This window comes from Nelumbo nucifera, chromosome 1 (assembly GCF_055504915.1).
Source record: "Nelumbo nucifera cultivar China Antique chromosome 1, China Antique-T2T, whole genome shotgun sequence".
Lineage (NCBI taxonomy): Eukaryota > Viridiplantae > Streptophyta > Magnoliopsida > Proteales > Nelumbonaceae > Nelumbo > Nelumbo nucifera.
Window position 1 is genome coordinate 158,452,684 of NC_142649.1, and position 27,844 is coordinate 158,480,527.

The 27,844-nt window shown below is 41.5% G+C and overlaps 1 protein-coding gene and 1 pseudogene across 2 annotated transcripts; one reads left to right on the plus strand and one right to left on the minus strand.

The window, feature by feature from the left end:
* Nucleotides 1–3,014: 3,014 nt before the first annotated feature.
* LOC148804045 (transcription factor ICE1-like) lies at nucleotides 3,015–4,609 on the minus strand (annotated as a pseudogene).
* Nucleotides 4,610–7,452: 2,843 nt separating this feature from the next.
* On the plus strand, nucleotides 7,453–19,593 carry LOC104602840 (RING/U-box superfamily protein). 2 transcript variants are annotated; one of them, XM_088894942.1, is made up of 4 exons: nucleotides 7,814–7,951; nucleotides 15,368–15,449; nucleotides 15,527–15,585; nucleotides 18,132–19,593. In XM_088894942.1, exons 2-4 carry the CDS (start codon nucleotides 15,423–15,425, stop codon nucleotides 19,366–19,368), a joined length of 1,323 nt encoding a protein of 440 aa, XP_088751068.1. In that variant the 5' UTR covers nucleotides 7,814–7,951; nucleotides 15,368–15,422; the 3' UTR covers nucleotides 19,369–19,593. The 2 variants fall into 2 exon arrangements, with proteins under 2 accessions (XP_010264994.1, XP_088751068.1); XM_010266692.3 differs by lacking the exon at nucleotides 15,368–15,449 and having other exon boundaries at nucleotides 7,453–7,951.
* Nucleotides 19,594–27,844: the final 8,251 nt, after the last annotated feature.

Here is a 27,844-nt window from a genome sequence, read left to right on the forward strand (position 1 = left end):
GTTACCTCAAGTATTTCCTCCTGTGATGGCCTTACCGGCATTAGCTGTAGTTGTCGGGTGAGAAGGTTGTACTCCTGGGGCTGATTTGTTTTTGTCGACAGCTGTTAATCTGTTGTCGCTCCCACTGTACCAGCGGTAATTATCACCATAGGTCTTTTCTTGGAACACTAATTCAGCTTTTAAAGATAGGTTCCTTGCTTCCTGCACACTAAGAACCATCTGGACGCCAATTTTATCTATAATAGCCGGCCTCAAACCGCTCAGATAATGGGCTGCCTGCTGGTTATCACTTTCAAATAGCTGATTTCTTTCAGCCAATCGTAGAAATTCAGATGTATATTCATTGACACTTCTTGAACCCTGCACATGTCGTTGATATGATTCAAACATATATTGTTCATAATCTGGGGGTAAAAATCTACCTCTTATTAGCTGTTTCATGTGCCTCCAGGTTCGAACAGGACCTCTTCCTTCTCTGATCCAGGTCTCTCTCATCCATTCCCACCAGACAGATGCGCCTCCCTTCAGTCGAAAGGCTATCAATTTCACCATTCGTTCTATTGGGATCTCCATGTATTTAAAGAAACGGTCGACCTTTATGATCCAATCTAGAAGGCCCTCTATATCCAGATCCCCACTAAAAGTAGGAATATCTACCTTGAGTTTAAATTCGTCATTATTCCGGCGGGGGTTGAAATTACCTGGGTTGCGCCAATTTCTACCATTCCTAACGTCGTCGGGATTGACTGGAGCAACGCCGAAGTCTAACTCGTCATCACTATCATCATCAAGAACAGGATGCTGGGGTATAGGATTGACGTGATCGTTTCCTTCGATTGGGTACGGGTTCTCCCGGTTCCTGGGAATGTCCTCTCGTAACAAGGTCCGCAGTTGTCCAGCGATCTCTGCCAACTGCTGCTCGATGTTACATGTGGTTGTGCGCTGCTCTTCAATTGCTCTCCAAACAGTTTGTAACCCCTGATCTCCGTCACGGGGTGGGTTGCGACTGCTACCGTCTTAGTTGGCCATCTGATTGGGTGAACTCCCTGCTCTGATACCACCTGATGCAGTGTAGAAGCAGTGAAAACCAGGCTGGCTATGCAGGCACCGGGCGAGCGCAAGCTTCGTAGCGAAGCCGAACGTGAATCTCTTGAGGAGAGAGAAAAATTGGCGAAAACTGAATATGTTTATTAGCTTGGAATTAACAGTATTTATAATACATCTGGAAATTGTAGAGTAACTAGGAAAGAAAAATTATGATAGATCTTAAACATCTAATCTTCCAACTAGGATCAAACTCTTCTTGGATGTTGCCTTGATCTCCACTGTCCGATTTCCCTGGGTCTATCTCCTTGGAATTACCTTGGATCTTGAACTTCCTTGAATCTTGGAATTGCATTAATATGAACAATTCTTATTGGAATTGCAATTCCAATATATTGTTTGAACACTAGTTTTTAATATTGTGGTCAAATCAATTATTTATATATATATATATAGTATTTATATATAATATATATGTTATTTATTTATAAATATGTTATCTATATTGCAGTTTTATAAACTTTTTATATGATGAAAATAGTTGAAAAATACTTATATTTTGTTTTTTTTATTCAACTGTTATATTTTCTTTTTCTTCTAATAATTTATTATTTAAAATATTAAATCAGATTGTATTAGATTCATATATCTGACATCTTGATTGGATTCAATTCAAATCAATATTTATGATATCCGGTTGAACCTTTGGATTAAATCAGATTTTAATATACCCTTATTCAAATCTGATATGATATCTTTGCATCCCTACCAAACCACTTGCCTACGATGGCCTAGCTAATTAAATTATTGAACCATTTGACATGGTTAATCGGGTTATGTGTTAGACATTACTGTTATTTATTTTTTTATCCTAAGTTTTATCCCATTTATATCATTAATGAAAATAATTCTCATTAGTTATACTTTTCTATATGATGAATATATAATATTATAGAATGCATCCAAAATTATCGATAAATTTCTACATTTTATAGAATTTTCTGTGTTTTATTATTTAATAATAACATCATGTGTTGATCCATTTGACATTGATAGTTGAACCACTAACCCACCACTTGGATGGAAAAATCATTTTGCTTTTTCGGTTAATTTTAAATCATGTATTCCATTTTCATCATCAATAAAAATATTTCTTATTTTCACATTTATTTTGTTTAATATGCATGGTGAATATATAACAATAGAACTCTATATGTATGTATGTATGTATGTATGTATGTATGTATGTATGTTTAATATTCGTTACTTAGTTATGACATCATAGATTGACCCATTTGACCTGCAATGTTAGATCATTGGCCTACCTACCATCTAGATATGGAAATGGTTTCATTTTCAAATTGATTTTAAATTTTGCATTTCATTTATATCATTGATAAAATAATTATTATTTGTCATACTTATTTTTGTTTATATTATTAGTATATAATATTATAAATGTGCCCAAAATTGTTTCATATTTTTTGTACTATTCTATTTTAAGAAATTTATTTTTAATTATACATCATGGGTTAATCTATTTGACCTGAAAAGTTGAACCACTAACCCATCCCCTAGATTGGAAGATGGTTTAATTTCCCATCGGTTTTAAGTTGTATATTTGATATCCATCATTAATAAAATTATGTCTATTTTATCATACTTATTTTTTAGGGTAAATTATAAAGACCCCCTATACAATAGGGTCTATGACAAAGACCCCTTATACTTTATTTTGCGATAAAGGCCACCTATACTATGACTATGACACAAAAACCCCCCTCGTTATCTGTTGAAATCCACCATTACAATATTTTTTAATCCCCATACTATTCTTATAATAAGTATTCTGACAATCGGTGAATCACTGTTCATCTTCCCCAACACCTGCATAGAACGAAGCATTTACATGGAGAGAACAACCAGAGTAGATCTTGCCAGGAAAAATAAGAAAAGGAACATGGACATTAGAGATTCTCACCTTGCTAAATCTTTGGAACAACAGACCTAAGCTAGAGCCTGTCATTCGATTTCGTCTTCCTCCTCCTCTCCTCTTCTTCCATGTAGAGCCTGTCATTCATTTCCGTCTGTTGCTAATCTTTGGAACAACAGACCTAACCTGTCATTCGATTTCGTCTTCCTCCTCCTCTCCTCTTCTTCCATGTAGAGCCTGTCATTCATTTCCGTCTGTTGCTAATCTTTGGAACAACAGACCCAACACCTCCTCGTTGTTCTTCCTCCAATTCCGTCTTGCCCTTGCTCCCCTCAACCTTAGCTGAATCTTGACCACCTTCCCAACCAAAAAACCCCAAGTTACCCCCTTTGTCCGCTGCGGCTGAATTCTGCCAGAGAGCAGGTCTCTTCTGGAACAGGGTGGGCTGTGCGCCGATAGGAGGGAAAATTTCGAGAGGTCTCAAAACTTTAGACCTGTTGAGGAACAGGTTATTAGCAAAACCCTCAAAACCTCCGAAATCAGTCATATTGAAACCGGTACCCACAGTGTTGCTATCTCCGCTAAGGGCAACCATCGAGTGGTCGGAAATTGTGAATTAAAACAAAAATCGAGAGTTTCCATCTGACCCTGCGAACTCAACCCGTCGAACCCATTCAAAACACCTACTCCCCTGCTCATGAGGACAGAGGAACTCGAAGTCTGGTTCCCTGCTCCCCTGCTCATGAGAACAGAGGAACTCAAACCCGCCGAACCCATTTAAACACGGACGTCGGAGAACAAGAAGATGAAGAGTCGGTTGGTTTTGGACGCTCCGCTACAGGAAGACGGAGAACAGTAGACTCTCCGTTGCAGTAGGGTTCGAAGGGAAAGCAATATCTTTGATTTCTGGATGGTTTTTTACGCTCTGAAGAACTCACCAAAACGTTTGGGGCTGGAAGGAGCGCTGAAGTAGGGGGAAGAGCAGGCGCTGTCGAGTTCCTTACCAAATCGCCTATCAATCTTGGGCTTCTTCTCGAGTTCCTTACCAGATCACCTATCAATCTTGGTCAGGAGCTCAACAAACTTCACGGCGATGTGGGAAGTGTGGCAATCGAGCACAGGGGTGTGACCATTTCCGATCTGGCCTGGGTGGTTCATGATGATGACCTGGGAGGTGAAGCTGGCAGCTTCCTTGGTAGGATGGTCCTTGGAGTTGGGAGAGAGAAAGAATGAGAGAGGACACGGCGGAGGCGCAGGTGTGGCAAGCCAAGGTGAGACAGCAGGAGGCCAGGCGGTTCATTTCGGAGAGTTGGGAAAGAGAAAGAACGAGAGATGACGGTGAGGGAGGGGAAAGGAAGAGAAGAAAGTGAAGACAATAGGTTTTAAGAGAAAAGGGGCAAAAAAAGAAAATAGAAAAAGTTTAGTAGGGTATTTTAGTAATTTAACGCATTTTGTCATATGATTTAACGATCAAGGGGGGTCTTTGTCTCAGGTCATAGTATAGGGGGTCTTTGTCGCAAAACAAAAGTATAGGAGGGTCTTTGTCACAAACCCCATAGTATAGGGGGTCTTTGTAATTTACCCTATTTTTAATATGACAAATATATACTAATAGAAATGTGTCCAACTTTTTTTCAAAATTTATTTATTTTTCTATATTTTTGTATTTTTATATTTCTAAGTTTGTATTATTTATTCATGACATCATGAAATTATCCATTTGACCCAAATGGTTGAAGTACTTACCCACGACCTAGATGGAAAATATGATTTCATTTCTCAGTTTATTTTAAAAATACAAAATTCCATTCTATTAATAATTATTGTATATGGATTTATTAGTGGCATTTAATGATGATAAACAAAATTACTTTTTATATTTTTAAATTTGTATTATTTATTTATGACATCATGAATATCATTGATAAAATAATTACTATTTATCATAATTATTTTTATTTATATTATTGGTATATAATATTATAGATGTGTCCAAAATTGTTTCATATTTTTTTGTACTATTCTATTTTAAGAAATTTATTTTTAATTATACATCATGGGTTAACCTATTTGACCTAAAAAGTTGAACCACTAACCCACCCCTACATAAGAAGATAGTTTAATTTCCCATTGGTTTTAAGTTGTATATTTGATGTTCATCAATAAAATTATGTATATTTTATCATACTTATTTTTTAATATGACAAACATGTAATAATAGAAACGTGTCCAATTTTTTTAATTTTTTTCTCTATTTTTTGTATTTTTTATATTTCTAAATCTGTATTATTTATTTATGACATCATGAAATTATCCATTTGACCAAAATGGTTCAACTACTTACCTATCACACCTAGATGAAAATTTTGATTTCATTTCTAGGTTTATTTTAAAAATATAAAATTTCATTCTATTAATAATTATTGTGTATGGATTTATTAGTAAAATTTAATGATGATAAACAAAAGTATAAATGTTGGATTCAATGAGAGAAAATGTGATTTATTTAATGACTTAAATGTGAGACTTAATGAGAGGTAATTTAATGTACTTAATGGTATTCTTTTAATTACATTTTCAGCCCTTTCAATGGAGATTAACTAAATTAAGGAGGAAGGGTATTTTAGTAAAGAAAATTTCCAGAAGCCCCTCATTCGTACTTTTATAAGTAGTATAGATAGATCAAAACAAATCACTTCCATCCTCCAACTCCAAAGTACATGTATATTAAAGAAACAAATAAGAAAGAATTCTTAAGGCTATGTTTGATTTGAAAGAAAAGATAGAGAATTAAAGTAGAAACAGTGAGGGAAATTTCATTTGACCAGCTGGTTTGTTTTCACTGCTGCAAAAGTATGGGTGTACAAATGTTTTGAATTAAGACTGGGATCTATTTTATGTTTACCTTATTTTTTTTTATTTCTTGAAATAAAATAATGCTTAAAACAAGGCAAAATACAAACCAATGCAAACGTGGATCAAAACTTGCATTCTTTTCATTTGCACTTTCATGCATTTATATTAGAAAAAATAAGGGTAAATTACAGATAGGTACCCTATACTTTGGGGGTGGTGACAAATAGGTACCCTGAACTTTTAATTGTAACACTTGAGTACTCTAAACTTTCAAAAAATTTGAATATGTTATTTGGTGTCCATGTGAAAATGTGATTGTGGGGAATTTCGGTTACTTGAGAATGATCTCAAAAATACATGAGAAGGGTATTTTTTACATTATGTAATATTTAACTAGCAGAATACTAACGGCTTGACCCAAGTGTCTATTTTTAAAAGTTTAGGATATTCAAGCATTGCAATTGAAAATTCAAGGTACCTATTTGTTACCAACCCCAAAGTATTGAGTACCTATTTATAATTTACCCTAAAAATAAATTCGCACCGCGGAGAGAGAGAGAGAGAGTAAAATGATTAATTTTTTGGCAGTCATAAGTCCTTTGACCATGGTTTTTAAAACTGAACCGGTGACCGAACTAATTAGGGGTTCGGTTACCGGTTTGAACAATCCGATCGTTCAATCCGAACGGTTGGCCTATTCTAACAAAAAAATAAAAAAATTGAATAACGATCAAAACCGTTCAAATGGTTAACCAACTAGTTCAGCGATTTGCTGACCAAAATCAACGGTTTTAAGGAAAAAAACAGTTTTGGAGGAAAATGGAGCCGATCCTGATTTTTCCGGTCTGGTCCAATTTTGAAAACCATGCCTTTGACCATTAAAAATTGTTCTCTTGTCGTGTTTATTGGTTTATGCAAGCTACATATGTAGTATCTATCTAAAAAAACAAAACTATGATCAAAACTCATATTATCACTCTATAATGACTAACCACCAATTAGGCTGTTTGTTAAAAAAAAATTAAAGACATAACTATTACCCAATGTTGGTCTCATCTATGTGGGGTCATAATTAAGAGAGGTAGACCCGATATGAAACATTTTCTTGCATGAAATGACTGCTCAACTTTTTTCAGTTTTCCTATTACATACAGGGGATTTAGGATTAAAGATGCATTTGGCATTCTTTATTTTAAGTATTTATCATTTATTCACAATTAAAAATTAAAAATCCTTAAAATAAGAAATGCCAAATGCAGTCTAAGAGGCGAAGAGAGAGTATCATGCACTTAAGTCCAGGAGTATAAATGTAAATACGTAGAATGCAAAATCTTGTATTTTATATGTATTTGCATTTGTACAAATTGAGTCTAACAAGAGCGACGATAAGCGTCGTGTCTCTCTCATGAATATAAGATGTGGATGAGAGTCAGCTTTTAATTCCAAATCACGTGAGATGCAGATGCAGATGAGATTACAGTTTTTGAAAATTTTCATCAGTTTGATTTTATTTTAAAAAATTTAAAAAATAAAGGGCAAATCGGACATTTTATTTTTTCCATTGTCTGAAAACTTGGGATAATTTAAGACAATATAAACCATAGATAGAAGTACTTTAGAAACCTAAATCCAAGCCCTAATGCCTTATAAAAAAAAAAAAAACCCAATGCCTTATCAGAGTTTTTTATTCGTTTTAGGCTTTTATCAAAACCGCAAAAGGACCGGTCGATCCGCAAAGCGTTTCCCTTCCGAACCCAGTAACGACTTGTATTCGCGATTTGGCTGAGAGTCGTAAGATTGAAAGCCACAGCCACAGGGTTGCAAAGATCGGGAGGGAGAGAAGGAGACGGCAAAAGAAAGATGCTTCAGATTCGACTGAGCAAGGGTTCGTCTGCAGAGACCGGAGGAGGGGCGAAGCCCTTGCCAGTAGATACCGTCACGGTCGCATGCCCCGACCACCTTGTACTCGCTGATCTCCATGTTGCTAAGGCCCTCGGTACTGCAAACCCTGCTGCTTCCATTGTCAAGTCTGTCGGCCGAAGATCTCGTCGTCTGCTTGGTGAAAGAGTCCACTTTTGCGTTCGCTGTGATTTCCCCATCGCCATTTATGGTCGCTTGGTACGTTATCATTCCAACTCATTTATTTCTTTGCTTTCTTTCATTGTAATGTTCTCTTTCCATATTCCTCGCCTTGTGTTCGGTGAAAGTTCTGGTCGTAGAGGATGTAATTTCAAATGTTATATCCGCACGAAAACGTTTTGTTATGTTCAAAACAGGAAAAATAAAAGAATTGAAAGAAGATAGTTATTTTACTGTGAGTGATTTTTTTTTTGGGTGGGGGGTTGATCAAGTTTACGGCACTGAGTTCTATACTGGAGAAGAAACCGCCCTAATCTTAGCTGACTCATGCATGTATAAGCAAAAGCATAAACAATAGAAATGTCTAGTTTAGTTATTTGAACTTCACATCAAACATGAGCAAATTCGACTTCAAGCTTTACAAATCCACTTATCCTGATCTTTAGTTTTCTGGCAGATTACGATGTTATTCTAAGCCTTGTAATTGAAAGACAGCATGGTCCAACCTGGGTTTGGATCGAGCTAAGTATATGGGGCTTGGGTCGAGATACTTTGGGTTAATTGAAGTTAATTATTTGGTTGTTCGGGCTATGGGTAGAACAGGCTTATTGTTTAATGTTGGGCATGGGCTGGTTCTTTATCATATCTCACCTTCTCAAGTTGCAAAGACCACTTATTGGGAAGCCATTAATCAACGAGAATGCTTTCCAGGTTAACATGGTAACAGATAAATTTATCTGTTACTATGTTAACAGATAGATTTGCTGGTTCTTTATTATATCTCACCTTCTCAAGTTGCAAAGACCACTTATTGGGAAGCCATTAATCAACGAGAATGCTTTCCAGGTTAACATAGTAACAGATAAATTTATCTGTTACTATGTTAACAGATAGATTTATTGGATGGAGACAAATTGTTAATAGTGCTTTGATGGATAATGAAGCACTGGAGGACAGAACAGGAAAGGTATCTGCAGTAAATTAAAACTTAAAAAGGCATATTATGAAGTGGATTGGAGGTGTTTGTGGAATGTCATGAGATTGAAAGGGTTTGGGATTACTTAGATTAGATGGATGTAGGGGTGCACTTAGTTGTTGTGGTAATAGGTCTCCTCATGGTTTCTTCAAAGATTCTAGGGTATTGCAACAAAGACGTCCCTCTCTCCCCTTCTTTTCACAATGATTGTAAGGAAGAGAAATGGGTCCTAAGGAAGAGTTTCTTTCTCATTTGGGAGGCAACTTATGGAGGCGTAAATACTTATGAGTCCTAAGGAAGAGAAATGGGCAGCTTTACATCTCTCCCCATGTTTGTGTTATCTATCTGTATGAAGGATGGGGAATTCATTGGTCATCTTCTCGTCAATTGCAAGTTTGTGCATAGAATGTGGCAGTTCTTTTTTGACCTTACTATGAATAACAGCTATTGTGGGTAGTTTTATTAAGAAACGGTCGGAGTGCAAGTTGGGCAATAGGGGTAATTTCTATTGGAAGGTTGTGATTCATGTACTACTGTAGTGTATTTGGGAGGAACATAACAAAAGAATTTTTGAGAACTTAAGTACCCCTTCCAAAGGCCTGAAAGGAATGATCTTGGCTATGATTAATTCTTGGATGTTGGAAAGTAAGCATTTGAGGTGTTCAGATATTGGGCGAGACAGCTCCCTAGTAGGCCCTTTGTTTATTTCTTTTTATTTGTTATTATTATGGGCCATAGACCCCTTTTGTTATGTTTATTTCATTTATTTCTCTTATTCTTTTTAACAGCTGCTCTACTAGGGGCAATTATGTAAACTTCCTTTTAACTATGATAGATCGAATACAAATAGAGAAGGCTGGGTGAGCCATGAACTCTTCTTCCCAAAACCTTCTTTCTTTCATCTTTTCTCTTCTCTCTTCTTCCTTCTTCTTCTTCTACCTTACTGTTTCAGATCTGTTTTTCTTTCTTTTTTTATTGATTAAACACACTGTTTTACAGCATTAACTGTCAACTTTGGTATCAGAGCAACCTACTTCTTTTTCTTTTTTACTTTAATCCCATACACAATGTGTATGGAGAACTAAGGTGTTAGTTGATTAATGTTTCATTCATCCTAGTCAGTTGGGGGGGGGGGGTTCTTGGAGAATTTGAGATAAGTTTTGATCACTTTTTTTTTCTACCCAAGAAGCGTCTTGGGGAGATAGCCCAAAAATCTAGCTGACTAGAGAAGAATTACAGTTGAGTGGTAAGGGGACCCTTCTAGAGTGGTGCTCAGGGTGTGAAGGCCTTCATAGAGATTCTTATTGAGATTGATTCAGGTTGGGGAACTTTCTGCCTTCACAGTTTTCTTAGTTTCTGGGTTGCCGGGCAATGTAAAATATCTCTCTCTTGGTTTTTTTCACTTCCTGGGTGTTGGAAGATCTTAGTTGAAGCCTAAATTATATTTCGTTTATTTTTGTTTGATCAATGGAGACATATGGAGTTGAAATTAAGTAGAATGGGGAACTTGGAAGTAGTCCAGGAGGGTTTGTGGAATCCCTGCTGGGTGCTGTGACCACAGTGAAGTTAGATGGCACCAACTATTTAGCTTGGTCACAATCTGTGAAGATCATGTGTGTGGTAGAGGCAAGTAGGGGTACTTGTCAGGCAGTAAAGAGAAACCGAAAGACGGAGATCCTAGTCTTGAGAAATGGACATAGGAAAATTACATTGTTATTGGGTGGTTGGTAAATTCTATGCAACCACATATTAGTGAGCACTATCTATGGATGGAGACACGTAGCAAGGAAATATGGGATACTGTGGCCGAAACGTATTCTCAAAAGATGGATGTTGCAAGAACATACAAGCTGAAAAATGAAGTCAATAATCTAAAACAAGGGGAGAGGCCTCTAGTAGTATACTACTCTATGCTGAAATCTTTATGGCAGGAGATTGATCTTCTTGAAATTGTTGTGTGGAAGAGCACCGAGGATGCAGAAACATATAGAAAATTGGTGGGGAGAAATAGGGTGTTTGAGTTCCTTATTAGGACTTAACTCAGAGTATGATATTACCAGACAAAACATACTCTCTGAGGATGATATTACATTATCTAAGGCATACTCTCTGGTGAGTAGTGAGGAAAGTAGAAGGCAGGTAAATCTTTAGAATTCTACTATTAATCATTTTGCCAATGCTGCAAGGTGCCAACCAGCTGGTTGGTAAGGTCTCCTACTGGTCGTAGCGGAGACTTGGGGTCGAATCCTACTTGCACCTGGGTTGGGGGACGGGATACCCCTTATTATGTAGCCCTTCAAAAGATATAAAAAAAATAATTTTTCCAATGCTGGTGTAAAGCCAAAGGGTAGTGATATAAGAAGGAGAAGACAAAGACAGTTATATGTGCTTATTGCAAGAAGCCTAAGCGTACTAGGAGACACCTATTGGAAATTACATCCTCATTTGATGCCAAATGGGTTCAAAAAATAACAAGAAGGGTGAAAATGCTAATGCAACCATTATACCGGATACTGAGAAGAGGTCTAGTGAAGAGAAGTCGACCGTGGAACAATTACCAGTTGTGGGAGCTGAATTTGAAATATATGGGAAACTTCTGAATCACTTGGATAGGGAAGTTAGCTCCAACTCTACAGGCAATTCAACATCTACAGCCTTTGCCCACTCAGGTGCTTGTGCCATTGCTAATCATGCATCCTTTTCAGGTAATCATTGTATTGCTTGGATTATTGATTCTGGTGCATTTAATCACATGACTAGTATACCTAATCTTTTTTGTTCCTACCAACTTTTACCTGGCTAAGATAAAATTTCCCTTGTTGATGGCTTTCTTGCTCCTATTTCTAGAAAGGGAGGCATTAGAGCCACCAAGATCCTTACCCTATCTTCTGTTCTCCATGTACCTAAACTTAATATTAACCTTCTTTCTGTTAGTAGTTTGACTAAATCATTGAATCGTTGTATAACCTTCTTTCCCGTTGTGTTTTCTAGGGCCTAAAGTCTTAGAAAGTGATTGGGAGTGGCCATGAGGCAAATGGGATATACCTGCTTGACGTGCCTAAGAAGAATCCGGTATCATCACAAAGGGTGGCCTTAGAGTCAATTGTGTTTGAGTCTTTTCTTAAAATTATGTTATGCCATTTTCGTTTGCGTCATTTGCCCTTTTCTTCTTTGCATCTTTTATTTCCTGAGTTGTTTAAAAGTGTTAGTCTTTCTAGTCTATAATGTGAGTCATGTCAGTTGTCAAAGCATTGTAGAAATTCTTATCCCTTAAGTAATAAAAGATCCAAATATCCTTTCGATATTGTGTACACTGATGTGTGAGGGCCGTATCATATACCTTTTATGGGGGGTTATAAATACTCCATTTTGTTCATGGAGGATTTTTTCAGATATACATGGATTTATTTGACGCGTTCTTGTGATGAGGTTCCAAAGTTAAAGACAATTTCATGAACTTGTTCTCACTCAGTTTAAAACAAGTACCAAAGTATTTCGATAATTCTAAGGAGTACTTTGAGAAGGATCTTTCTACCTATCTTGCTTACTTGGGAGTTATTGATCAAAGGTTTTGTCCACACACCCCTTAACATGGGGTAGCTGAAAGGAAAAATTGACATGTTGAAATTGCTAAAAGCATTTTGTTTGCCTCCCATGTTCCTATAAAATATCGGGGAGATGCTGTTCTTATAACAACTTATTTGATTAATTGTTTTCCTTCACGGGTCCTTGGGTTCAATCATCCTTTGTCTTTTTTTTTTCATTGATGAGGGCATATTCTCTATACCCCTCAAAGTGTTTGGTTGCACTTGCTATGTATATATTCCTAGTTCACAAAGACACAAACTTGAACTAAAGGCTAGGAAATGTATCTTTCTTGGGTATGCCTCCACATAAAAGGGTTATTGTTGCTATGATCTTCTTAGTGGCACTCGGTTTGTTTCCATGGATGTCACATTTGATGAGTTATCTCCTTTTTATCCAGTTCCATCCTAGGGGGAGAAGTTTCCTCTTTTTGATATTTCTCTTCCATCTCCTATCCCTGGTGACATCTCTTGTGAGTTACCAGTTATTCCCAGTTATGTTGTTCCTCCTTCTCTAGTTCATGATTCTTCCTCCTTGATGTTCCTTCGTCTCCCCCTGCTAGTCTTCCTTAGCACCCAATTTAGGAGGGTTTTATCTCCAATACACACATGGATAGGTTGTTCTCCTTCCATCACAAGTGTCTCTTGGACCTCTCATCGCAGAAGAGGTGGTGGATCCAAAACCTTCTAGTTTGCCTTCACCCACTATACCAGACATTGACCTTCCCATTGCCATACGAAAAGGTAAATGTAAATGCACTACACATTATATTTCTAAACACCTTTCTTATGGCTTGTTATCTCCCTCTTATTATTCCTTTTTAGCCTTCATTTCCTCTCAACACATACCCAAAAATGTGTCAGAAGCATTATCTAAACCCGAATGGAGTGATGCAATGAGAGTCGAAATGGAAGCACTTTGTAAGAATAACACGTGAGAGGTTGTTGATTTGCCTAAAGGGAAAGAGCTGATAAGTTGTAAGTGGGTAACTGGGTATACACTATTACATGCCATGCTAATGGATCATTTGAGAGGTATAAAGAAAGGCTGGTTGCTAAGGGTTATACTCAAAGAGTATGGAGTTCTCTCTCTTGGCGTTTATATCAGTTTAGTGAAAAATGAATTCTGTTTGCCAAAATGAATTCTGTTTGAGTTCTCTTATCCTTGACGGATTCCTTGTCTTGGCGTTTATATCAGTTTAGTGAAAAATGCATTTCTGAATGGTGACCTTCATGAAGAGGTGTATATGTCTCTCTCTCTTGGCATGTATGGTAAGGAGTTAGTAGGGAAGGTTTGTCAACTGAGGAAATCTCTCTATGGGCTCAAACAGTCTCCACGAGCTTGATTTGAGAGGTTCCGTAATGCTTTTGTTGGGGTTGGCTATGTTTAGACTCAATCTGATCACACCCTTTTTGTGAAGAGGAGAGATGCTTTAGTTACTATCCTTACTATTTATGTTGATGATATTATTGTTATTGGAGATGATGTGGAGGAGATTGGGAAACTTAAGCATTTTCTCAATACTGAATTTGAAATTAAGGACCTTGGTGCACTACACTACTTCTTGGGTATTGAAGTGGCAAGGTTGAAAGATGGGATGTTTATTTCACAAATAAAATATGTGCTGGATTTATTAATTGAGACTGGTAAGCTTGGTGCCAAACCTGTTCCAACACCTATTGATGCAAATTGTAAGTTATCTACCACAGATTAGGAGTTACCGACTGATAGGGGAGTGTTTTAGAGGTTTGTGGAGTAGTTTTTATACTTGTGTATGACGTGGCCTGATATATCTTATGTAGTGCGCTTGGCTAGCAAATTCATGCATGCTCCTAGAGAAACTCATTTGGCTGTTGTTGAAAGGATATTATGTTATTTAAAGGGATCTCCGGGGAGAGTGAGAGGTTTTCCGTTTGCCAACCATGGGCATAGGAGGATTGAGGCATATATGTGTGTAGATTGGGCAGGTAGCATTGATGATGGGAGGTCTACATCTGGATATTGTACGTTGTACCCTCACTGTTGGTAATTTAGTTTCATGGAGAAGTAAGAATTGTTTTTTTTTTTTATCAAAAACGATAACTTTCGTTAGGGATAAATTAAATTGAAATACAAAAGTCAACCCTTATTAGAAAAGGTTGATCCAATAAACATCAAACATTACAGCACTGCCCAATAAAGTCTCTCCCTTACAGTCCCTTGTTTTGCTAGGGCGTAAACCATTTTCTGATCTCCTTACCCACTTGAAACAAACAACCACATCCCTTGTTATGCTAAGAATTTCCCTTATCAGCTGTCTATATTGCCAAATTTCCAGCTGCCCTGATTGCATCCACCCAATTACCAATTTGGAGTCTCTCTCTATCTCAATCCGCTGTAGCCCCAATTGTTTGGCCAGATCTTCAGTAGAAGCATAATATTGAGCAATGGCTCAGGGGGTGTCAGAATTGTTATGGCTTAGATCATTGCTAGGAGAGCTGGGTATCGGTTATGACAACCCAATGGTGTTGTATTGTGATAAATAGGCTACTATCAATATATCATAGCTCACAACCCCATTTAGCACGACAGAACCAAACATATTGAAGTAGATAGACATTTTATATGGGAGAGAGTAGCATTTGGAGAAGTCTGTCTACCATTTGTTGCTTTAGAAGAATAGTTGGCAGATATTCTAAGGGAGTTTCTAAGGCTAAGTTGCAGTACTATATAAGCAAGCTAGGCATGATCAATATCTATGCTCAGCTTGAGGGTTTTTTTTTTGGGATTTAGTGTTATTGATGTATTTCTTTTTGGGATTTATTGGAGTTTCCCTACTGTACCCATGCATATCCTTATTTTTACCATATCTAAAGTGTATCCTGCATATCTGATACTTTGAACCTTGGTTACAGTGTGGGTTCTAAATATTTTTTATGGAGTCTGGAGTGACTGAAACAGACTAATGTTATGTTTCCATGCTCAACAAATTTTATGGTAAATGTATTTGGTTATTTTTTTCTCTTAGGATTTCCTTGAGCTTGTTATAAGCTTACAATCTTATGTTCTTGCAGAGTCCTTGTGAGCATGCCTTTTGTTTGGACTGTGCTAGGAGTGATTCTAGCTGCTACCTGTAAGTAACTTTAAGCTTATTCGCAATCTTTTATGCCCAGACTAAAGCTGTGCACATTTTTTTTTATTGTTACAATATGTATTTAATAATTGTAGTAACTCTTTCTTAAAATGAATGCTTTTACTTAAATAAAAAGAGAAAGGCATGCCTCATAAGTCCTAAGCTTAAAATATAATTTTCCAATCTTCAACAATGAGATCTTTTATCTAAAACAAGTGAAGTTAGAAGGGGGGAATTGGGAACCAAAGCTTGTGATGTTTAAGTGACCTAACCAACCAACTGTACCCCTACCCCCGCCCCCCGCCCCCTTAAAAAAAAGAAGACAACAAAAAGTAAAACTAAAATACTTAAATTTCCTTTGGAAACAAATTGAAAAAAAATAAAAAATCTAACAAAGAAATGAAAAAAATACTTACCAAAATACAAAATGGACAACAAATTGGAAAACAATAGAAATTTTATTTCATTTGAAATATAAAAAAATTACAAATTGAAAAAAATAACATTGTTGAAAAAATAACAACTAATTTAAATAAAATTGAAAAAACTACTCCATCTCCTTGACTTCAATCATTAGCTTCATTAGGTGTAACAGTGTCATGCCCTTCTTCGTCTTGTAATTTATCCTCAACATCCAGCAAATCTTTAAAGTAGATGTCTTTTTCTTGTTTCTTATGGAAGAGCAAATTTCTGCCCAAGTGGCCAATACCACTCTTGCTACTGAAGCTAAAGTTAATCCTACATTTTTGGCAAACAACTCTTTTTCCTTGACCCTCAACCTCCTCTATTTTAAATACTTTCCAAATCGGGCTAGTGAACTTACTATTGGGGAATTGGTTTTGGGAGGAGGAGCTAGCCATTTTTTTTTAATTCTAAAAAAATTAAAATTAATTTAATTGCACTTATCCAGATGGCTGGATTATTGGTTCAGAATCTCAACTTGATTTGAACGGTTGAAGCTTCAAAGGCTAAAGCCTCCTAATGTGTATGACACTATGACAGTACGAGATGAGAGACAGAGAGTATGAGATAATGAGAATAAAGAATTGAGAAGAGAATTTAGAATTACTGAATTGGTGTGATGAGAATGGTGGAGGATAGGACTAATTATAGGAATTGAAAATAATTCAATTGCCCAAAATACCCTAAAAACTAGCCATTTTTTAATTGTTGGGAGGGGTATTTTGGTCATTATAAAGTCATATATCACTTTACCCAAATGCCCCCAAAGTTCCAAACTAGCTGTTATATTATAAGATATATCTGTTGTAGGGGCATTATTGTTTTTTTTCTTCCCCCCAAAGCCAAAATGCATAAATACCCCCTACATAGCTATTTATAGGCTTATAGTTGTTGATTGAGAGGTATTTCTATTAAAACCCCCTAAAAAGCTGAAACTAGCCGTTTGGGGGGTCCCCCAAGTGCCCCAAACGGGCAATGGTTAGTTTTCTCTGATGGGCTGCACTCGACCTGTTGCGGGCCCACGGGCCGGGCTGTTCCGTTCCGTGCTGTGGACTGGGCCGTGTTGGCACGTGGGCCACGGGCAGCACGTCAATGCACAATCGTGCCGTGTCGTGCCGTGCCGGTTCGTGGACCTGAAACCCCCGGCCTAGCACGACCCACACAATCATGTTGTGCCTGGCACGGTCCGCGTGCCGTCGTGCTGGGCTGTGCCAGGCTGATGCAAAATTGTGCCGGGCCACAGGTGGCACAGCCCGGTTTACAGCTCTAGTTTCCAGAATAAACCTCTTGGATAACCGGATTAAAAGGAAATGGTAGAAAAAAAGATTCTTGGTCCTTAAAATGGACTTTCTAACAATATAAAACGCCTCCCTTCACCATCCTCAAAGGGCCAGGTTTGCTGAGAAAACGCATTAACATTAACCTTGATATCCTTTATAGGGTGTTTAAAACTGTAGAGTTTACTGGGGCTGGGATCCACATCCACTGGCACTGATGGTGTTCTACTTAGGCTATGTTTGGTTTGAAGGAAAAGGTAGGGAAAGGAAAGGAAAGACAGGGAAACCAATACAAGGTTTGTAAAGGTTTCTCTACCTTTCCCTCCCTGTCCTTACATTTTCCTTTAAACCAAACATAGCCTTAAGGATTAAAGGATTTGGATATGGATATGACAAGCTACTTTGTGACGATTGAATCCATATAAAAAGATGAAGTGCAAAGAAATTTCATATGCGAACAAGGGAAGGAAAGGAACCATAAAATTGATTGGAAATAGGGGGCCTTGGACTCTAAGGTATGGAAACAAGGACTATGGCTTCTAACTTAAATTGCCCATTCAGGTATATTCCCAAAACAGCAAATACTATGGCTTCTAACTTAGATTAAGTCCAATTTTCTTTCTTGGACTATACTTCATGAATAGCACCAATTGTTACAGTGCTGATCTCCAAGTAGTTTTAGCAGTTCATTCCTACTACTGTCCATCATTGTGCATCAGAAGGGATTGTCTCTCACTTTGAATATTTCTATTAAACACAATTCTTATTTTTCTTTTGGTAACATTTTTTATGTTTTACCTTGTGCAGTTGTGATGAGCGCATTCAGAAAATCCAGACAATTAAAATGATGGAGGGCATCTTCATCTGTGCAGCCCCCCACTGTCTGAAGTCCTTTCTGAAGAGGTCCGAATTTGAATCTCATATTCACGAGAGCCATGCTGATCTTCTCCAACCTAATATAGAAAAAGAAGATGTCAATGAGTCGGATGCTTTCAATGCTGCAAGACTCTCTACTGATTCCCATGCCAAACTATCTATCCCTGCAGATTCATCCACCTCCCATGCTCAACCAAGGCCCGTATCTTCACTTAATTCAAATTCCCAGCCCCATGATCGAGAGGACAAAGCTCGCCGCCTCCCACCCAGAGAACCACCCAAGCCAATTATGCAACCAAAGCCACCATCGTTTTATGTTCGACCACAAAACCATCCACCTGAGCTGTCGGTTGACAACAATTCACCTCAAGTCTTTGATAGGCCAGGGGCCTATGGCCGCTTCCATCACCAGCAGAGCTTTGACACACAGAGTGGACCACATTATCGACGAGATTCTGATGCCTTTCCAGACAAGCAGCAAGGGGTTCTATCTGAGCCTTCATTTTCTGACTACCCACCTATGCATACCCATCAGCTACCTGGTTTTGTTGTGCCCCCAGTTAATGCAAACCAGGCTGCAACCCCCCCTCCATTCAACTATCCTCCTTTTCCAGCTGAGGGACCTCAACCGTTCTTTAATGCTCCTTATGAGACAGCACGAACAGATTTGGCATCAGAAGGTGTGTCAGACCAGGGATCATTGTTGGGTTTCCCACCTGGTCCAGCAGCAGGTGTGGGTTTCAATGACGGTTATGCTCAACCCTGGAATATGGGGCTTACGGGTTTGCCTGTCGCACCTCTGCCAGGTGGTGGCCAAGGAGTTCCAGATGGTTTCCCAAACCCACCAGATTCTCAAGGTAGAGTTGCATTTTTTCAAGGTGATTATGGACGTTTTCCTGGAGGTAAACCTCTCAATGCCCCTCCGCTTCCACCACCTGGAAATAAAGGACTGGAACCCATGCAAGGTGGTAGTGCTTTGGATCACAAGGATAGCAAGGGTATATTGGCACCACAACCTCTGTCACTGCCCCCGCCTCCACCACCTCCACCTCACTTGTCACAACTCAAACGGGCAAAATTCTCTGGCTCTGGTGACATGGGTTGGGATGGACAGGGCTATGGTTGGCAAAATGAGAAGCGTGATAGCTTTGGAAGTGGTCAGGAGTAGGGTTGGACGATCTCCTCAACTGTGGTATCGGCAAGTGGTTGCAGATCTGTTCGTGTTCACCTCTCTCTCCTTTCCTATACTCATGCTGCATTTGTTGATCAGCTCTTCAAATTTGTACATTCTCGGATCATCTATGATTAGAGCTGTCTTTATATATTTTTATTCAATGTTTGAACTATTTTGTTGGTTGATTTCTTTGGCAACTCAACTCAACTTTAATCCCAATCATATAGGCGAATCTCTGAAGTTGTATTTAGTTTGACAGAAAATAGGAGAGAAACAGAAAGTTGAGGGCCTTTTCCCTTTCTCTTATTTTCTATTAAACTAAACACGGTCCAATTGATATTGAAATGCTTCGAGGAGGACTTTGAGAGCAAACACTAATATGTCAAATTGTCAATGAAAAAGAATTTCATTTTTATGTCATTGACGGTTAAACTTGAAGAGCCGTTATCTGATGGACGTTCTTTTGACCAACCGTGGTTAGGGCTGTTCACGGGTTGGGTTGGGTCGATTTACTGGCGTTTTTCTAACCGACCTGATCTGATCGGCTTACCTAGAAATGAAACCGAAACCAACCCAGTACTAAGTAAAACCGATATGGTCGGTTTAAATCGGTTTGGGTCGGTTTTGTGAATGATTCTCTCGGTGTGAACTGTAAAGGATTCAAGTCTAAGAAAGCAAAGGCTGGATGCCTAGAAATTAAAAATGATTTGATGGATTAAAACTGATATTTTATATATCAAAAATTTTATATATAATATGTATATTTCTGAAAAGAGTTCACCTCAGGACAAGCCTACCTCGGTGCAAGGTCATCTTAGTACTATGGCACTTCGGCATTCAGAGCAGGTCGGGTTTGAAGAGAACGAGCTCAGGCAGCTCGCCACCAAGTAGCCCGACACTTCATAGGCAGCTCGCCACCAAGTAGCCCGACACTTCACAGGCAGCTCGCTACCTAGTCAGGACGACCTCCACATGACAACTCTGAGGAGCTCACCACTGAACCCCACATCTTACGGGATCGTACCTTAACGGCTATATTAACTCACCCACTCCCCGATTCAGGCGAAGATGGGCAACATTACCGGTTGGTGGCATTATCCCCACCTAACACGAAAGCGGATCCCATCATAGCGAGGATCTAGAAACTGCTCCACCAAACCCGCAGGGACTCCGGTATATAAAGACCTCACCCCCAGGGGTGAAAGTATGATGTGTAATCTTTGCTCTCTAGCTCTCTAATTCTCTGATATCATCTTCAAGCTCTCTACTACGTGCTAACTTAGCCATTGGAGTGTCCCCACCGGGTAAGACACCTTGAGATCTCTGATTCAACTGTCTTGCAGGTAACTCAGTCCCCGTCGTTGCTGGCAACCAGATTGTCTCCAGTAGGGAGCAGCCGGATTACGCCACATCATTTGGTGCCGTCTGGGGGAACTCAATACTAAAAGCCCTTGTTTCCATTTCCAAAATCTCAAGCTCAAAATCAAATCCATGGCTTCCTCCAGCAACGCCGGACAACACAACGAAGCAAATGTCTCCGGGGGGAAATCTCAGTTCCCGTCTGTCTGCATAGGTCAGTTCACCATACCGCTCTCCGCGGGTGGGATCCCAGCACTGACTGTGCCCGTGAACGCCCCACTTCCCCCTGTAGTGGGTGCGACTTCCGTTGAACCCTTTGTGGTTCCCCCTAGAGTTGGACAGAACCAACTAATAACCTAGTACACTGTGTGCGGGCTATTCAAGTCCAAATACAGCAGGTCCAGGAGTTCTAGCATTACCAATAGCAGGTTTTGCACCACAAATACCAGCAGCAGTTCCCACTGCTGCTGCAGAATCAACAGCCAGTCCCGCCCTCGTGTCCGATCACACCAAGCAAGCCTCGTCGCCAGAACAACCGTCCTCTTCGTCGGGGAGAGACTTCCCAGGTCTCATCTCACAGCAGGAGGGAGAGGCAAGTTGTTCCTCCCACCTCGCAGCAAGTAAACAGGTCGGGAGATACTTGATCCACCCCAGCCCTCGCAACCCGAAGGTTCACTCGCGGGAAACTAGTTCGAGGTCCTAGCCGCGGACTCCAAACAAGGCCTTTCTGTCTGTAGTAGCTGGCGTCAACAGTCCGAATCACTTCCGGCCAAGACACCATCTGACAGCGCGGAAGTCAGCAACACTGCTGTGGAACCAGTCAAGCAGCAGCGAAGGCGACATGCTAAGGCACCTCTAGCAGTAGATCCAAGCCAGCTCGCTGGACCTAGCTGACTTGAGCAGCCTAAAGGTAAGGTGGAGGTAAGCTCGAAAATCACAAAAACCACTCCCCTCCTCTTTGTGCCCTCTCCTCTGTCCTCCGAGCTCCTGGCCACTCTGATGCTGAAGGACTTCAGGGTCCCCCCCTAGATAAGTATGATGGGTCTTTTGACCCAAGTGACCATGTAGACTCTTTCTAGTCCCAGATGCACCTCGCCGGGGCAGAGGAGGCTTGCATGTGCATTGCCTTCTCCACGACCTTCAAAGGGGTAGCTCGCACGTGGTACAGAAACCTCGCGTCCGGAACAATTAGAAGTTGGGCACAACTTGTGTAGTTGTTCACCTCGCACTTCATCACCAGCAAGAAGTGTCCGAGGTCACAAGAAAGCCTCCTCAGCATAGTCCAGAGGGAAGGAGAGTTGATTCGAAGCTACATCAAACGCTTCAACGACACTTGTTTGCTAATCCCAGACTTAGATCCCGCCGTAAGACTCGCGGCAGCAAAGAAGGGTATCACCCACAGGGAGTTCAAGTGGCATGTGGTGGCAAACAAGACTAAAGACATCACCGAATTCCTCAAGCTCGCCGATTAGTTCATCGGGACCGAAGAGGAGATGAACCAAATGACTGAAGCCCCGATGGAGAAAAGAAAGAGAGAAGACAACAGCTCGAACAATGGTGGCGGCAAAAGGAGGAAAAGCAAGTCCCCAACCAGGGGAGGGAACATGTCAGGTTTTCATTCCCGAACTCCCCCGGTTGAAAGAATGAACTTCACACCCCTCAACGCAAAGCGGGGAGAAATCCTCTTGGCGATCAAAGATGCCCCTTTCGTAAAGTGGCCACCTCGGTTGAGTGGAGACCCTGCCACAAGAAATAAAAATGTGTACTGTCGCTTCCATAGAGACCATGGTCATAGTACTGAAAGTTGTAAAGCCCTCCGCGACGAGATAGAAGAGCTCATCCGTTGCGGATACTTAAAAAATTTAGTACAAAGAGACAATAAAAACCAAGTAGATCGGCAAGAGGAGCAAATGAGAGATGCTCCCGAGTCCAGCAGCCGGCACAACGAGCAACCGCAAAGACAATTGCCCGAGGAGAGACCGATCCACGGGATGATTAACACGATCACTGGCGGATCCATAGTCACAGGCTACACCTCGGCCGTAAGGAAATACTCAGTTCGCGAACTGGAACACGAAGAGCAGAATCTGTCGAAGTGACTTAGGCTCGAAGACCCGATATTCTTCACGGAAGACGATGCACGTGGGGTCCAATACCCCCATGATGATGCACTGGTTATAAAGATGAGGGTCAACGACTTCGAGGTGAAGTGTATTCTAGTCGACTCCGGCAGTTCAGCAGACATCCTGTTCAAAGACGCGTTTGACAAGCTCCAGCTCCAGGAAGGCGACCTCAAGCCAAAAAGCACTCCCTTGGTAGGATTTAGCGGAGAAGAAGTCAGTTCCCTAGGGCAAATCTCAGTACCTGTGGAGATCGGCACCCTGCCTAGCACCGCGAGGTTCGAGCACACCTTCTTGGTGGTCGCGACCCTCCCCGTACAATGCCATTATAGGTCGGCCTATCGCCCACGCGCTTTGCGCAGTGGTGTCCACCTATTACTTGGCTATGAAGTTCCCCACGAACTTCGGACTTGGAATAGTGCGAGGCGACCAGCTCGAGTCCCGCAAGTGCTATGTTGCCGCCCTCAAAGGGAAAGCCAAGCTGGCAGACGACCTCGAGCTAGAGCGACCTGTGGAGTATTTTGAGGAGCGAGCTACGCCAACCGAGGGGATGGTCCACATCCCGACCTCAACAGAAGATCCAGCTAGGACCCTCCAGATCAGATCAATGATCGAGGAGCCTCTCCGTTCTCAGTTGGTAAGCTTTTTACTTAAAAATTTAGATATATTCGCATGGTCTGCAGTAGAAATGCCCGGTATAGATGCAAAAATAATAACTCATAAGCTAAATACTGATCCTATAGTCAGGCCAGTTAGACAGAAGAAACACAACCTCGCCTCGGAGCGCTGGGGGATAGTCGATGAGGAGGTCGGGAAACTCTTTGCAGCCGATTATACCGACCTGAATCGAGCTTGCCCGAAGGACTGTTTCCCACTCCCTAAGATCGACCGTCTAGTGGACGCGACCTCAGGGCACAAGTTGCTGAGTTTTCTGGACGCATATTCGGGCTATAACCAGATCAAGATGGACCCCGCCGACGAGGAAAAAAGAACGTTCATAATTGAACTAGGATTGTATTGTTACAAGGTTATGCCCTTCGGGCTAAAAAATGTCGGGGCGACTTTCCAAAGACTTGTCAACAAACTGTTTGAACCGTTGATCGACAATAAGGTTGAATGCTATGTAGACGACATGATCGTCAAAACCCAATTTTTGAACTGTTTAATAAGTGACTTGCAATGTGTTTTTGAAATTCTGCGCAAGTATAGTATGAAATTGAACCCTAACAAGTGTGTCTTTGGTGTTACATCGGGTAAATTCCTGGGTTACATAGTTAACCGATGTGGCATCGAAACAAACCCCAAAAAAATAAAGGCTATCCTGTATATGAAGCCACCTCGCAAATTGAAAGAGGTTCAAAGGCTGAATGGCTGTATGGCTGCTTTAAGCCACTTCATGTCCAAGTCAGCAGATCGCTGCCTGCCTTTTTTTAAGGCAATTAAGAAAAGTAAAGACTTTGAATGGACTGAAGAATGCTAGCTCACCTTCGATGAGCTGAAGAAATACCTAGTTAGTATCCCGGTTCTGACCTAACCCGAGGAGGGTGATGTTTTAAAGCTGTAGCTCTCCGCGAGCGATGAGGTGGTCAGCTTGGTACTAATAAAGGAAGTAGATCGGGTCCAACGACTTATCTATTATGTGAGTAAAATTTTGTAGGATGCCGAAACCAGGTACCCAGAGATCGAAAAGTTGGCGTACACGCTGGTCACAACAGCTCGAAAGCTTCGTCCATACTTTCAAGCCCACACAGTCGTCGTTCTCACCAACAAACCTCTGAGGCAAGTCTTACTCAAGCCCAAGGTATTCAGCAGACTGACGAAGTGGGCCATCGAACTCAGCGAGTACGACCTCCGGTACGAGCCTCGGACGGTGATTAAGGCCCAAGCCTTGGCCGACTTCGTGGCAGAATGCACCTTCAGCACCACAACCCCCAAATTGATTGAGCTCGAGTAGAAAGAGGAAGCTTTGACCAGTACGGCACCAGCCCTGGTTAGAGCAAAGCCAACTTGGGACGAGGAGCCCTGGATCTTCCATGTAGACGGCTCATTCAATCAACAAGGAAGCAGAGCCGGCGCTATTCTGCATGGGCCAAGCGGGGTGAAACTGGAGTACACACTTCGGTTCGAGTTCGCAACATCTAATAACGAAGCGGAGTACGGAGCACTACTAGCCGGGCTCACACTTGCGAACAAGGTATAAGCGAAACACATCGTCATCTGCAGCGACTCCCAGCTCGTGGTCAACCAGGTCACCGATGATTACGAAGCTCGCGACCCCACCATGGCTGCTTATTTAGCCAAAGCCAGGGAAGTTCTACAAAACTTCCAATCGTACTTCATCAAGCAGATTCCAAGGTCCGAGAATGCTAAGGCCGATGCCTTGTCCCGGTTAGCCAGCACGAGCAATAATACCATGAGGACCGTGTACATAGAGAACCTACCTCGGCTCAACATTCTTGGGGGGGGGGGGGCAGAAGAGGTCGCTCCTGTTGCACAAACAGAGCCGAGCTGGATTGACCCACTCGCGAGCTACCTGCTTCACGGAACCCGACCTGCAGATCGCAATGTGGCCAGAAGGGTAGAGCGACAGGTAGCCAAGTACGTCATGATAGACAGACGGCTGTACCGAAGATCCTACACGCTCCCTTACTTGCGCTGCTTGCAACCTTCAGAGGCTGAGCTCGTTCTCCACGACACTCATGAAAGGCCTATGTGGCGGACACTTGGGGGGCAGGGCTCTCACCCAGAAAGCGCTATGACAAGGATATTACTGGCCTACGATGAAGGCAGGCGCACTTGAGCTTGTCAAGAAATGCGATAAATGCTTGGGGCATGCCAACATCCATCACCAACCTGCTGCCAACCTGAAGTACGTCACCAGCCCATGGCCCTTCGCACAGTGAGGAATCGACATTCTTGGACCATTCCCACCAGTGACAAGATAGAGGAAATTCCTGGTGGTAGTAGTGGATTACTTTACTAAGTGGGTAGAGGTGGAATCCCTAGCAACAATCATAGCTCGAACTGTACAAAACTTCTTTTGGAAGAGCATAGTATGCCGCTTCGGACTGCCTCGAGTGCTCATCTCTGACAACAGAAAGCAGTTCGAAGATATTAAGTTCCAGAACTGGTGTGCCGAGATGGGAATATAACAGAACTTCACTTCGGTAGCACACCCTTAGACAAACGGGCAGACGGAAGTCACGAACAGAGACATACTCCGCGGACTAAAAGCTCGCTTAGCCTGAGCTAAGGAACTTTGGGTAGATGAGCTGCCCAGCGTGCTATGGGCTTAACGAACCACTATCAAGACTGCCACAAGTGAAACCCCCTTTAACCTCACCTATGGCACGGAAGTAGTAATCCCAACCGATATCGAAGTACCTACATTACGCCTGGAGGCATATGACGACGAAGAAAATGATAATGAGCTCTGTACCAACCTCGACCTGGCGGAAGAAGTACGAGACCTCGCATATATCCGGACCGCAGCCTACCAGCAAAGAGTGCCTCGGTACTATAACGCCAGGGTCAGGAAGCGGCACTTCCGTGTTGGAGACTTGGTCCTTCGGAAAGTTATGGTTCTTGAGCCCGATGTAGGTAAGCTCGGACTGAACTGGGAAGGTCCTTACCGAGTAAAGCGGGTACTCGGGGAAGGTACGCATGAGCACGAAACCTTAGAAGGAAAGCAAGTACCTCGGGCGTAGAACATCAACAATCTAAGGCGATACTACCTGTGATTGCCGAACTGAAGAACGGACTGCGAGTCACTCCCAGAAGTCCAAAGACTAAAAGGCCGATTTAACAAGTGACCTTGGCATGAGCACCTAAGTTCCAACCGCCTCTTCGACATGGGCAAGCTAAGTTCCAATCGCCTCTTCGGCATGGGCACCTAAGTCCTAGTCGCCTCTTTGGCATGGGCGAGCTAAGTCCCAGTCGCCTCTTCGGCATGGGCGAGCTAAGTCCCAATTGCCTCTTCGGCATGGGCACCTAAGTCCCAGTTGCCTCTTCGGCATGGGCGAGCTAAGTCCCAGTCACCTCTTCGGCATGGGCGAGCTAAGTCCCAGTCGCCTCCTCGGCATGGGCACCGAAGTCCCAGTCACCTCTTCGGCATGGGCGAGCTAAGTCTCAGTCGCCTCTTCGGCATGGGCATCTAAGACCTAGTCACCTATTTGGCATTGACAAGTTACTTCTAATGCCTAAGGCATAGACAACTCAGGTATAAACCCTGCGATGTCTATACCACCTCGGCAACAATTACAGTTCGGGCCCGTTAGGGAACCAACATTTAAATGAGTAGCCCATACGCAGATAGATCGGGTATCTACCCTGCAATAGCACTCACCTTGGCATGCCTTACGTAAAGTTGCCCCTACTAATAGTCCGAGTAGATAGTTCGAGGTAACAAATACTTGGACAAATTTTTACTTTGGTTATCCTTACTTGTTGTCCAACTCGGTAGCTCGGCAATTCGGGTAACCTATACAATTCTTACTTTGCATAAAGATTGCTCAGAAAAAGTTATATTTCATTGATTGAAAAAATGTGAGTACAGAGACTTCGTTGTAACCCGAGCTCGGTGGCCTCGGGGCATACATTCAAAACACAGAGAAAAGAAAGAGCCATAATCACTTAGAAGGATTGTCAGCTGGGTCGGTCTTCATGTCCTCCTGACCCGAGGGGCCCGCCTCTTCGGCTTCATTGTCACTTTCCTCCTCGGATGAGCTAGGCTCTTCGTTTTCTGCCTTCGCCACCTTGGGGGTAAGGCCGGACATAGTAAGGACTCCGGGATCAAGGTCAGGGAACTTCTGCCGCACTAAGTACCGGCACAGCTTGAACCTGGAGCGGTAGGAGCTCGATCCATACTCGACCTAGAGATCGTGGAACTCCAAGGATTCCTTGAAGCGTTCGGCAGCGCGACTTCTTTCCTCAACTCGCGCCTCTTGGATAGCGGTCTCGAAGATCTCAGTCCGCTCCTGAATCATCGCTTT

What these genes read in the sequence shown, in the direction of transcription:
- LOC104602840 (XM_010266692.3), top strand. Translation starts at nt 7,694, where the DNA reads ATGCTTCAGATTCGACTGAGCAAGGGTTCGTCTGCAGAGACCGGAGGA. An exon ending in TCGCCATTTATGGTCGCTTG is followed by an intron (nt 7,952 to 15,526) that starts GTACGTTATCAT and finishes ATGTTCTTGCAG; the next exon opens with AGTCCTTGTGAGCATGCCTT. An exon ending in AGTGATTCTAGCTGCTACCT is followed by an intron (nt 15,586 to 18,131) that starts GTAAGTAACTTT and finishes TACCTTGTGCAG; the next exon opens with TTGTGATGAGCGCATTCAGA.